At 40.8% G+C, this 13,488-nt stretch overlaps 1 protein-coding gene across 2 annotated transcripts in view; it reads right to left on the bottom strand.

Annotated features, from left to right (window-relative positions):
- The window catches only part of MADD (MAP kinase activating death domain), an 80,436-nt gene that overhangs the window by 38,116 nt on the left and 28,832 nt on the right, over positions 1 to 13,488 (bottom strand). For both annotated transcript variants that reach the window (XM_070936720.1, XM_070936728.1), the window contains exons 15-17: positions 12,214 to 12,316; positions 6,122 to 6,308; positions 2,388 to 2,538 (exon numbers count right to left, since the gene is read on the bottom strand). In XM_070936720.1, the coding sequence (XP_070792821.1) occupies positions 2,388 to 2,538; positions 6,122 to 6,308; positions 12,214 to 12,316 (441 nt within the window). The remainder of the gene's footprint in view (positions 1 to 2,387; positions 2,539 to 6,121; positions 6,309 to 12,213; positions 12,317 to 13,488) is intronic.

Below are 13,488 nucleotides of genomic sequence, written 5' to 3'. Positions count from 1 at the left end.
TTTTCCAGTTAAGGAAAATTTCTCCTCTAACAAGTAACCTTATGATGACCTTACAATGAAAAACTCTTGCCAAACTTAATGTATCTGCAGTATCAGGTCAAGAAATGTTATTTGCCAATGCTGTTCAGCAAGTTGGGGGGGGCACACAAGAGGTGCTGCATTGGTTGGGAAGGCACATGAGAGGTCAGTGCTGGTCAGGGAAGGAGAGGTGGCACGAGTCGTAGGGGGGCTGGCAGGGAAGATATGCAGGGGTTTCTTCCTGTTCCTTCCTCCCTCCCTTCCCTTTCCAGCAGGAAGGTAAGTAGCTGCTGCCTAATAAGAGAGAGAGCAAGGGATTGCAAGACTGTCCGGGAAACTGTCACAAATTATTGAACATGAAGATCACACGACCGCAGCAGCAGCACAGCAGCAGCTAGTAGCATTGAAGCAGCCATAACTTTCCCAAATTTCACTCCCTCGGGTGTCATGGATCCTGGATTTTAGAAACATTCTAAAAGTTAGCCCATTTGAGGCATGTAGTTCCAAAACTTGTTGCCTTATGATGCATCATTTCACCCAGTTAATAATGACAATGACTTTTATTAGCACAAAGATTCTATATTGGAACTTACATGTGGTGTTACAATTAGATTAGACATCTTAAAATCACGGCTGGCTTGTATGCAGAAGAATACATATGTATTCTATATGTCCATTGTTATGAAACTCTATTTAAAGCAATGCCCTGTTATAGCATTCTTCCTCACCAATCAGGCCACTACTGATGGAAGTCTTGTTTCATATAATAAGAGATGTATATATGTCAGTGTCAACTACTTGCAGAAATAAGTGACATTTAAATATGGGATGTCTGTTAATGCAAAAGCTAAACAAGAAATGTGAATATAGGTTTGTTTAATTCAATCATTTCTGTCCATTTTCAGCTTTTCAAATAAGTTTGGAGTCGGCCTGTACAAACCATCTGAAAACTGAGCAACTTTTGCAGATTGCTATAATGCAATGGCTCCCAACCTTTTGGGTACTAGGGCCTGGTTCTGTAGAGAGAGGTTTTTCTGTGGACCGGAGGGGACATGGTTTTGCATGCTGTCTGCATCTCGTGGATGGGGCTTCACTTGTTTGCATCGCTCAGTTTTTGGCATACCGTGGCCCAGTACAGGTCCACAGACCAGAGGTTGGGGACCCCTGCTCTAATGCTTTTACTGTTCAATCAAGCAATATGTTTTGCAAAGCACCCTTCCAACTCTAACCACAGTCTTCTAGGAACACACATCTTGAATAAATCACTAATCTCTATAACTTCAGACCAGCTCTTGAGGATGCCACCAACGTATATACATAAATAACCAAATAACCAAATGGTTATTCATTGTTTTAACCAGACAATGACTTGTTGAAGACAATGAATAAAGACTTAATTAGAAAGTCAAATATGTTTGATTCCTATATTTTACATTGGAATTGATTCAATGTAATCAATTCAATTGACTCTGAAAACGTCTGGTTTTCCTATCACCTCCCATCTCCCTGAAAGTGGCCAGATTACAGAGAAGAAACAACATACAAGCTCCACCAGCTTTGTGATCCTTTTTCCCTTGACCAATTCATGCAATAAGCCAGGTTGATGACGAAGGAAGTATATTGCATTCACTGCTTGTCTCTTATTCATAACCATTTAATCATTCCCCACTCTGCTTCATAAGCAATACAACTGAAACATACTTTTTTTTTTACTTATTTTAGTGGTAATGATCAGCTTAATGCTGATTTGCTAATAAAATGACTAAGTGGAATGTGCATTCTGAACAAAATGAATCAAAATGTCAATCAGGCAGTTTCATATAACTTAGTACTTCCCAAAGTGCTAAGTTCCTTTGTTACCCAGAACCACTTATCAGAAAGTCCTTATTTAAATGTCCCTGTTGTGATTGGGTAATAAATAGGTTGGTATCATTACCAAAAGAAAAACTACTTTTACTCAATCTGGGGTAATTTACCTAGATTTGAAAAGCATTAACTCAGATTTACTACAGTCAAACTTCACCTTTAATATCATACCTCTTGAGTGAATACCAGAAGTATGAAAGAGGATAAACACCAACTTAGGGATCTAATACTATTTTTTGCACTTTACTTCTTGAGGGAATGACAATGTCTGTTTTTGCCTGCCTGTTTCTCAGTCATTCACACAAATATTTCCTGAAACCAACAAAACAAAGCAAATAACATATTATAACTGATACTAATAATTAAGTCACAATTTCTTTATAGCCTCTATTTAAAGAAAGTCCATACAATTATTGACTGTGGCAGGCTAGATTTAGTTCTGCCACATAAGGCTTTTTACAGTATTTATAGTATTTATAAACTCATTTTTAGTACTGTCTTACCTTTGTTATAGTAATGAGTATGAGCTATTTCTAGCAAGCCAAACACACTTGCCATGCCTCCAAGTCCAGCATTTGCATATGAGTGCTCAAGGCTTGATACTGTACATTTTAGTATATCCAGCATTCCTTTGTAAACCTTTCGGTTAATCTCCTAAAACAAAAAAGCTCATCTGTAAGAATGCTTTGTTAATCAGAAGCCAATTCCACATCCCTTTCAAGATATTATTCAAAAGACCACAATTCCCTTGCATTTTAATTCATTTTCTATAATTTAATTATGCTGTCTGTAATTTAAAGGAAAGTATCATATATTATTAGTCCATCTAGCTCAGTATTTTTTAAATTTCTTAACAGCATCTCTGCAGGATACAATATGCTCTTAAACTGGGTGTTGTTTTATGGTGTCTCTATTATTATCTCTTTTATTCATTAAACATGAAACACAGTCAACCGAATGTTTAAAAATGTGTCACAAATACAATTGACTGGTGCTAATTGTTGATACGGGTTGCTGCCAGCGTCCTAGGTATCAACCAGGTATCTTCTTAAAACATATGATGTTCCGAGTAGCGCAGTTTTTTGCAGTTCCGCTGGTGTTATTGCAGGAAGCTGCAATTTCTTGCTGTGCTTTGTAAAATTTTTGGACATGGTACCAAGTGCCCCGATGACAATGGGTATCACTGTTACACGTTTCATCCATAGCCGTGTAGTTTCAATGGCTAGGTCGGGATATTTTGTGATTTTTTCCAGTTCTTTTTCTTCAACTCTGGCGTCTCCTGGTACAGCAATATCAATAAACTATACGCTATTATTATTATTAATAATAATAATAATTTATATTATATTATCTATTATTCTATTTTCTATATTATATATATATTATATCTATAATATATTATAATAAAATCTATTTTTGTTGTTGTTGTTGTTGTTGTTGTTGTTGTTATTACATGGCATTGTTACATTAGGCAGGAAATTACAATGCAGTTGCAGAGTAGTAGTTTGGCTGCCAAGATACCAGCTCTGTTGTAGGAAACACTTGCATGCTTCCCATGGTGTGCCACAAGAGGGAGAGCTGGCTTCACACCAGAAAGAAAGACAAGTGGCTCTTCCTGCAGCATCATCCAAGGCCCCCTCCCTCCCCAGAGCCACTTCATAAATGGGTGCTGCATCCAGGAAGGATCAGAGGACAGGAATCTAACTGCCTGCATGGCGTACCAGTTCATCTCCCCATTGAAGTGGTACCTATTTTATCTACTTGCATAGAACACGCTTTCATATTGTTAGATGGACAGAAGCTGAGGTGCATTATGGGAATCACTATGTTAGAACTCGAACCACTGGAACAGAAACCATCTCCAATATCATTAAGCCACTGAGCCACCACACTTCTGGTATTTCCATCCCTTTCTCTTAAAAATGAATCCCTGAAAATGGTGCTGATGTTTATGCATATTCTCTCACATCCATCCATATATATGTATGTGGGCCCTCGGAATGGAACCTCACTGCATCACTTGGGCCAATCTCATTCAACCGAACCTGTTTTCACAGATGGTTGATGGGGGGGGGGGGGGCTGTCAAAAGTATTTCTGTCACCTTCAACTCAGGGGATATAAATATCACAAATAAACATCTTTGGCTTTTTGTTTCTCATCTATAAGGAACTACTTGTCAAAGGGCATCTAGTTCTATTTCTTTCCATTTTCAGATTCCAACCTTTAAGCCAGTGCTTGGACAGAACCTTTAAGCCAGTGCTTGGACAGTTTTGGATTAGACACAAGAGAATACATTGAGACATAATTGAGGTAGAGATATTACTGATTGATGAATCTGAGAATCCAAGAGATACATATTCACTTTCAATTGAATTATGCTTTCTCTAATTCTTAGTTTGAGTACTCAAGAATCCAGCAGGCCTCTTTAATGTTTTTTAATGTTATGATCTTTTATGTTATGTTCACAGTTAGCTTAAAAATTCCGGCTCTTCTCAATCATCTGTATCTTAGTCATTGTCATATGCTTTATGTGGGACTGTTTCTAAACCTACTGAAAAATATCTGCTACTATTAAACTGAAACAAACCAATGGGATATTTCCTTTAACTCTATCATCCACTCGGACTTTAATGGCTGATGAAAGAATCTGTTATGAAAAAGAGGTTTTACACTGCTAGCAAGGGTGAAATGCTCCCGGTTCGGACCGGATCACCTGATCTGGTAGCAATGGCGGCAGGTGGTTCGGAGAACCGGTAGCAAAAATCCCTGCCCCCCACCCATGCCTGGCTGAGCCACGCAATCATCAGAAGCTTTTTTTTTATTTTTAAAAGCATTTTTTCTACAACCACTTCAGCCGAAAAAATGCTTTTAAACGTAAAAAAAAAAAGCCTCTCATGAACACGCAGCTCAGCTGGGATCGTCAGACACTTTTAAAAGCATTTTTTCTACAACCTCTTCGGCCAAGGAGGTTGTAGAAAAAATGCTTTTAAAAGAAAAAAAAAGCCTCTGCCGATCAGGCAACTCAGCTGGGATCGTCAGAGGCTTTTTAAAAAAAAGCCTCTGCTGATCAGGCAACTCAGCTGGAATCGTCAGAGGCTTTTAAAAGCATTGTTTTACAACCTCTTCGGCCAAAGAGGTTGAAGAAAAAATGGTTTTAAAAGATAAAAAAAAAGAAAGTTGCCCATGCCCATCCAGTCACATTACCCCACCACAACCAAGCCACGCCCACAGAACCGATAGTAACAAATTTTACATTTCACCACTGAGTGCTAGGAATGCTTTTATATGTCATAATATTTTATAATTCTGTTAGTGACTGGGAATCTACAAAAGTTGGCAATAGAGAAACTATGTTAATAAGCAAATAATTTCTGAATATAAATTAAGGTGCTTCAAACTAAATAATTGGTTAATATCTTTTAATCCTTACTTCTAGTATTGGCTCCTTAAACCCTTTGTGATATCGTTGGGCATTCTTCTGCCCATATGAATTTATCTGGGAAATGAGCTCATTCAGAGAGGTCTGCCTCCATTTTCTACTGTCAGTTGGAAATAGTACTTCTCAGTTAAGATGACCATACAGGCAGTCCTCAACTTACAACAGTTCATTTAGTGACCATTCAAAGTTAAAACAGCACTGAAAAAAGTGAGTTATGACCATTTTTCACACTTATGGCCCTGGCAGCATCCCCATGGTCATGTAATTTACATTTGGATGCTTGACAACTGACTCACATTTATGAGAGTTGCAGTGCCCCGGGGTCACGTTGATCCCCTTTTGCAGACCTTCTCCTAAGGAAAGTCAATGGTGAAGCCCCATTCATTTAACAGCCATGCTACTAATTTAATAACTGCAGTGATTCACTTAACCAATGTGGCAAGAAAAGTCGTAAAATGGGGCAAAACTCATTTAACAGATTTCTCACTTAAGAACATAAATTTTGGACTCAATTGTGGTCATAAATTGAGGACTACCTGTATTGAGGTTCAGCTCTTAGGAAAAAACATTTTGCCAAGTACATTTCATTAGAAGGTACTAACAGTGCTTTTCAGCAAGCAATTTCCTTATTGATCTACAACATTTGCTCCATTAATTTGAATTATTTTATTCTTCATATTTTAAGATTTGTAGTAGCAGTTCCCTTGTGAGCCACCTTAAATAAGCTTCAGTATAGAAACTCACAGCAAAATTCATTCATGGATGGATGAGAGGAAAAAAATAAAAATAAAACTAACCACATCCTGGACAACATCCTGTCGAGCATCCTCCTCTGACTGGATAGTGCGATTAAGCTTACTTAACACAAACATACGGAGTTGTTCACTTTCCAAGAGACGACGTACTTTCTTCATGTTTAACCAACCAATTCCTTGTCCATCTAGGACATTGTGCACCACCTCTTTCAAGAACTGCTGATTTTCACTATAAGAAGGAGACATATAATAAGAAAAAAAATCAACCCAAAACTTTTATAGCTTTTCTATCACTATGTTATTATTAAAAGAAATATCTTTTTTTAATGTGTAATAGCATTCCTCAATATCTTTGGATGGCAAGACTTAAGAATGGAAAGCATATTATATATTATTTTGCTTTGTGTAGCAACTGTAAGCATCAATTTTTTAAGAAAATAAACATATATTGCTTTTTGAAAAAAATAACATGTTGCCTTAAATAAGGAGGAAGCAACTTTGGAGGCACAAAGACTCTTATTGAGTGTTTGAGGGATAGCGCATAACATAGTCATATTTAGAGAGGAAAATAATAATTTGTGGGAAGAAGCATATGCCTAATACCAAATGCAGCAGTATGTCTACTAATGAGAGTCAACAATGTAACATTAGGCTTTGAGGGAAATATTCAGAAGCCATTATGAAAAGGGTAGAAACCCTTAAGCCCTTAAAAGGAGTTAGTTAGTTAGTTAGTTTGTCGAGCCCGACGTGCTCAGCATGCGGACGGGACGGGAAGGAGGAACGGTGGAGGACTGGTGGTGGATATAACTCATAGACTCCTACGACGAATCAGCAAGACGTTGTAGCGGTGGAGGTGGCACGGGGTGCAGGCGACACGTGAGGGGGTGGAAGGGCGTCGGGCTAGGATAACTAGGGAGACGGAAACGCAAATGCTAGGAGGAATGCCGGAAACGCGATCACGAATTACACCAGCACAGCTGATGGACAACGCCTGATCATTACGAAAGGGGTGGGGCGCTAAGATATAAAGCGTTACGAGGTGGATGCTCGTAGCGCCAACTTTGAAAGACTTTGTGGCTTGGCGTTGTCTCGTATCTGACGAAAGCACTAAACCAGGATTCACCTTACGGTTGATGTGTCCAGCTGTGTTTTATTGCTGTCTCCTTGCTGTGCGGGACAAGGAGCTGAGAGAAAGTTGGCGCTCTGTTCGTTCTAGTTTCGTTCTTGAGGTACGCCTGGATATTTGGCATGGCGGAAGGAACGGACCCCGAGGTGGAAGCGTTAGCAGAGACACTGGTGGAGGAGGTGAGCGCACGCCCTACGGTCTCGGACGAGGCGCAGCCAGTGGTGAGGCCGAAAGAACGGCCCACAAGTCAAGGCGAGGAGGGCGGAGGAGCGGGTGAAGCAGAAACGAAGCAGACAGATGTGTCTCTTCCAGCCGGTTGGTGGCACAGCACGGCGGTGGCTGGCTCCGGGGAAGTGGGGAAAGCTCCTATCATCACACCCTCGGCCGAGCCTTTCCGGCATTGGAGAGAAAGACGCTGGGTAGATGATGATGAAGGGGGTGAGTGGAGTTACTCCACCGGCCTCGGTTCCTCCACACTGGATATCCTGAGGGAGCAGTTTGGGGAGAGCAGTTTCCGAGATGCTCCATCATGGCAGCCATGGGCTGAAGGGGCGGAGCCCCCCCCCTACGTGGCAGGGCCCTGGCAGACGTCCGGAGCAACCCGGTTTCGGTTGGCTGGCCCTAAATTACGGTTGGATACATCCGCAGGTAGAGCACGAAGCCTGGAACGGGCGAAACCAGAGACCCGTTCTCGCTCTACAGAGCCCGATTCAGGGGCTACCGGTCACGGGGGAAAGACACGCCCCCGCCCCGCAGTCCCTCCAGGCGGATGATCGGCAGGCCAACACGGGGCGTGTTCCGGACGGTCAACAGCATCCGGCGCAACGACCACCCCCGCCTCCGGCTCACCCCGCTCCCGGATATGCAGGACCTCCCAGTCAGGGGCCGTGGCAACCTCAACCGATGTGGGGCCCGCCTCCGCTACAAGCGTCCTTCGATGGCAGCGCAGACAGAGTGGCTATCTTTCTGAGCCAGGTCATCAGCTATTTCGACCTGTATGGACGGTTTTAACCCACCCAGTGGTCCATGGTAGTGGCAGTTATGACGGTCTTGCAAGGAGAGGCAGCTGACTGGGTGGCTGACCTCCATAGCGACCACGCTCAAGAGTTGACAGACGTGGGTCTGTTTCTGGAAGGTCTTCGGGCCCGTTTCGAAGCCGACTCACGCATCCAGCAGGCTGAAGGGGAATTGGTGGCTTTGCGACAGAGGGGCCGACCAGCTAGAGAGTATGTGAAAGATTTTCGATCTATTGCCGGACGGTTGCGGGCGTGGCCGGAACGGATGTTAGTCCACCAGTTCCACCTTGGCCTGGATAGAGAACTACGACAGGCTTATGTGTATCGGGGATTACCGCCCCGTTTGACGGAGTGGTTCAAAGCGGCCATCGACCTGGATTTGGGGCTGAAGGAATTCCGGTTTCGAGGGGCCACTGGGACTATGCTGGGGAGAAGACTACCTGACAGACCATCTGCTGTCCGCGACTCGGGGAGGTCCGCTCCTACACCTGGGCCCGTAGCATCTACGCGGAAGGCGCCTTTTCGTTGTTTCCATTGCAACCAAGCCAGACATAGGGCTGCTGACTGCCCATTTCCTCCGCCTCAACCATCAGCCATGCGCACACCTGATTGGACTGGCGGCAAGGACAGAACCCGGATAACCCCTGAGCGGTCCCGGGTGGCATCGCAGACCATGGCAATGGACAGCGATAGTCCCCTCAAAGAGGAGGGGAACTCTACAGGACCTGGGGACTTGCCGGTGGTGTTGGGCAACAGTGACGAGGAGGACAACCATGACCCAATGGTGAATGCCCCCATCCGTCCCTTCGTTATCCAGGTTGGTCTTCGGAATCCCCGCACTGACACCATGGTTTACCGAGGGGCCCTAATAGATTCCGGGTGCACTAGGTGCCTGATCCGAGCTTCTCTGGCCAAAGAGCTGGGCCTGCGCCTGGCCCCGTTGAGAACCCCCATCCGTTTTGAACAAATGGATGGGTCCATCTTAGGGGGATCTCCGGCAACCCAAGAAACTGAACCAGTGAGATTGGAGATAGGGGAGCATTGGGAGTGCATCCGCTTCGTGGTAGTGGAAAACATTATAGAGCCCCTCATATTAGGCCTGGTCTGGTTGGACAAATGGAGGCCTACCATATGGTGGGAGGGAGGGTATAGAAAATTACATCTGGAACTAGGTCCTGGGCCAGAGAAGGAAAGGCATTCCGACCAAACCGGAGGTGTTCAATTACAAACAAAAGCCCAGGTACCAGGTATTATTAAGAAGAGACTGAGGATAGTTCATCTCTAATTTACTGAGATATAAGAGGAGAAGAAAAACACAATCAGTTTCAAGATTCTGCTAATATGTCAATGAAGCTTAGTTCTATTTTTCTTGTAGAATATGTTCCCTGATCTGTACAATATTGAAGGTTTGACAATTAAGGTTCCATCCTTCTGAAACATATTTCACATGTTATGGTACTTAGAAAGATATCTAAGACTGACATTTTTCGTACTACTTTTATTTTTAAGACTGCTCCCAGTCTTGCAGGGGAATGGTGTATTTTATGATGTTGTATGTTTAATATTTTAACTGTAAAACTGTGAGCTATGAGGGATATTTCTACCATTGTCACTCCCTCATGTCCTACTATACTACATCATCACAGAGCATTCCTTGGAGGAATAAGCTATGAATAGAGGCAATGTGTGCCAAGAGGATATACCCCCAGGAGGATCACCTAAGAAACAAAACTCAATCCAGCTACAGAAAGTAGGCACTTATATTGGACAGCAGCAATGTAGAAATATGTTGCATATGGATGATGAAAACAACAAAGACATAAATTCATATTATGCAGAAGGCAATGTTAAACCACCCCTATATTTTATCAAGAAAGTCAACGGTTAGACAATTTAAAATGATTGACTAGTTATTGTCATATGATCGGGCTCCTCAAGTTGGATAGCACTCAACACTCTACTGAAGAACAGCTGAAGATCTTTCACAGTACTAATGGTGTTTTTTGACATGACTAGACATGACATCCTTGAGGAAGTCTAGTTTGCCGATGCTGCCATGCAGGAAAAAGAATATCTAAAACTGCAAAGAAAGAATTAAAGGCTAACATGGAACATAAAAAGCATAAATATGGGAAAGTTCAACACAATGAAAGATGAGATTAAGCTGAATAATGAAAAATACATTCACATTTAGGTTAATTGAAATGGATTAGAATTAGGCATTTTCCATCAAAAGATCATACTGTTTCACTACTCGAGACAAGAAAAACAAAAGCAAGAAGGGTATGCGAAGATAAAGTTCATGTCAAAGTAGTTAATGAGAGAATAATATCTGTTAGTCTTCGTGGACAGTCCTTTAATTAGTTATACAAATTTGTGCTTGAACCACTGTTGCAGAAGAACAGGAGGATGGCAAGGATTACAGTCAAGTTTAATCTGAAAATTGCAAAATATGCAAGAAAGATATACTGCTTTTGATTGGACATTAGAATGTTAAAATTGGAAATATTAAGTAGGGAAATGTAATTCAATTGCATGGTCTAAGAAACAGAAATGAAGGAGGAGAATGACTTATAGGCTTCTGCCAATGTAATGATTTCTTCATTATTAACAGTCTTCTAACAACCACAATACCTGTATATGTGGACATTACCAGGTAGAGTACACAAAACAACCATGATATTGATACAAGGAAATGGAAGAGCTGTAATGACAGTAAATATATGATCAATAACTGTGAAACAATCACAAACTGTTCATGCTAACATTCCAAGTCAAACAAAAGTGGAAGAACAAAGCCAACCTGTTTGCACTATATTATGTTCCCTATTTATAAGAACCTCTAATGCTAGAAGATGAAATCAGATCAGCATTCCAGTCATTATCAGGTCAGAAGGCTACAGAAATTGTTTGAGTATGACAAGCAACAGAAAAAGAAACTGTAAAGGTTCTAATCAAACTATGCTAGCTAATCTGGAGAACAATACAATGGCCAATAGATTGGAAGAGATCAGTCTGTGTGCCAATACCAAAGAGAGTTAGTGGAGTATGCAAACTATAGTATAATATTTCACATGCTAGAAAAATAAATGGATAGGACCACAAATTAGAGCCCTTCACAGAAAAGAAGATGCTTGATATTTAAGCTGACTTTTTGAAAAGGATGAGGAAGTAGAGATACTGTTTCAGGTATACACTGGAGAAAACAAAAGAATACCCGTCCAAAAGGCAATACGTACTTTTCTTTCTTTCAGTAAAAAAACCAGCAATTAAGAAATACTCTGCAAATTAGTGTTCTGTAGGATAGCAAAAGATACTGTACTTAGATGCCATGATGTATCAATTCCTACAAAGATCACAATCATGCAGATAATAGTTCTTCCTATAATACTCAATGCCAGTATAAACTGTATTTTGAAGAAGCAAAAATATTTTGAACTTTGAGTTGGAGAAGGCTCTTGAGAATACCATGGATAGACAAGAAAACAAACAGCTCACAAAATAAATCAACTCAGAGTTGTTGCTCAAAGTGCAAATGACCAGCCTGAAGATTATGATATTTGGACATATTATGAGAAGACATGGCTCTTTTAAGTCTACAGTGCTAAGAAAGGTAGAAAGAAAGAGAAAAGAAAACGACTAGCAACAAGGTGGATGGACTTGATTACAGGAATGAGGGGTACACCACTGGAAGATTTGAAATGCTGGCTAGGGACATATGATCTTTCTGTCTGTGTGGCTATCTTGTGTGGCTTCTAGGAGACAATATAAATTTCTCAGTCTATAAGAATAGCAAATGTATAAAAAAATAATAATAAAGCAAGTGGGTGTTGACAGAAAGTTAAAAACAGAAGACCCCATTTCTTGTTGTTTTCTCTCTTCCAGGCAACAGACTTCCACAGAGAAGGCAGATAGTACCATAGTTGCAGAAGCTTCAGAAATTAGGCAATGTAAAAGAAGCTACTAGCCAAGCTATGTTTTACATTTTTTACCTGGAATTACTGGTTCGTCCTTGTGGCGAAGGAGATTCCCTTTTCACTGTTGGGCTGTGCTTTATAACAGAAGACTTCTGATCTACAAGTGCTCGCCTGTTTCCTGCATGAGTAAAGAGGCAGAATGAGAAAACATTTACTGAGAAAGATGTTTTAAGTCCATAAATGCTACTAATGAGACACAAAGGAATTAGCTAACATTCTGTTTAAAAGGACGTACAAAAAAAACTTGAAAAAGCAGCAGCATATTTTGTATTACTGCATCATACATCGGCAGAAAACAGTAATGGGAATGAGACAAAAGAGAAGATGGTAGTAAGAGCAGAAGGTGAAAAGCAGGAGAAGCTCAGCTGCTCTGCATGCATTTCTGCCACAAGAACCATCTTCGGATTCAACAACATATGGAAAAGCATAATGCGATATGGGAATGTGATTAGTAGAGATTATACAATCTTGGTTACCAGTGGTAAAGTTGCCCAAAGACAGGCACAAAATGCTTACTGGGAATCGGTATGTCATGCACAACTCATGATGCAAAGGACCCACCTTCATTGCTTACTGGCCCAGCTTCAGTAATAATCTCCATTATAGTATTTAGCCCAAATACTGGGACACAAAATAAACAATTAGTAGAATACTAGTAAAATCACCACCATTTCTATATTTAATTAGTAGCTTGCCTCATTGTTGATTAAGCGCTGTAGGAATAATCAAGGAGTGGGAGGTAAAACCAACTAAATATAAGTAGCAGTAGTCTTGGGAGGGCAAGAAGACCATAACACTATATTCCCTATCTCTTATTCATGCACTTGCACTGGTGCTGCCACTGAATCAAGTCTCAGATTATCAATAATTAGAATAAAATAGTTGAACATCATCACTTTCACATAAAACTCCCTCAACAGTATACTGTATTTCATCGCTAGAGCTATAGATTTCCTAATCCCACAACTCTTGCCGCAAAATTTCTAAGGTCCCTTGTTGGCCTTCTTGAAAATTACAAAACACAACCACCTCACATTTGCAGTATAGATTTGCCCTTAAACTGATTTTAAAGTTATTAAAAAGCTGGAAGGTAACTGTGTACTCCATTCAAAATTAAATATATTTTTTTTCTTTTCCAAAAATGAATTAGTTTCCTTTAAGAAAACAAAGGAAGGTACATTAAAACCAAACCTAAAAGAAATTGCTGGAAAGGATAATAAAATATTGAGAAATGGAATCTAATGAGATACTATACCTAGTGAACAAATCTACTGCAAAGTTTTCAATTAC

Source organism: Pituophis catenifer, unplaced genomic scaffold (genome assembly GCF_029215685.1).
Source record: "Pituophis catenifer annectens isolate HBS135680 unplaced genomic scaffold, rPitCat1.0.hap2 SCAF_1, whole genome shotgun sequence".
Taxonomy (NCBI): Eukaryota; Metazoa; Chordata; class Lepidosauria; order Squamata; family Colubridae; genus Pituophis; species Pituophis catenifer.
The sequence above is the reverse complement of the archived record's forward strand: the minus strand, read 5'-3'. Positions and strand labels throughout refer to the sequence as shown.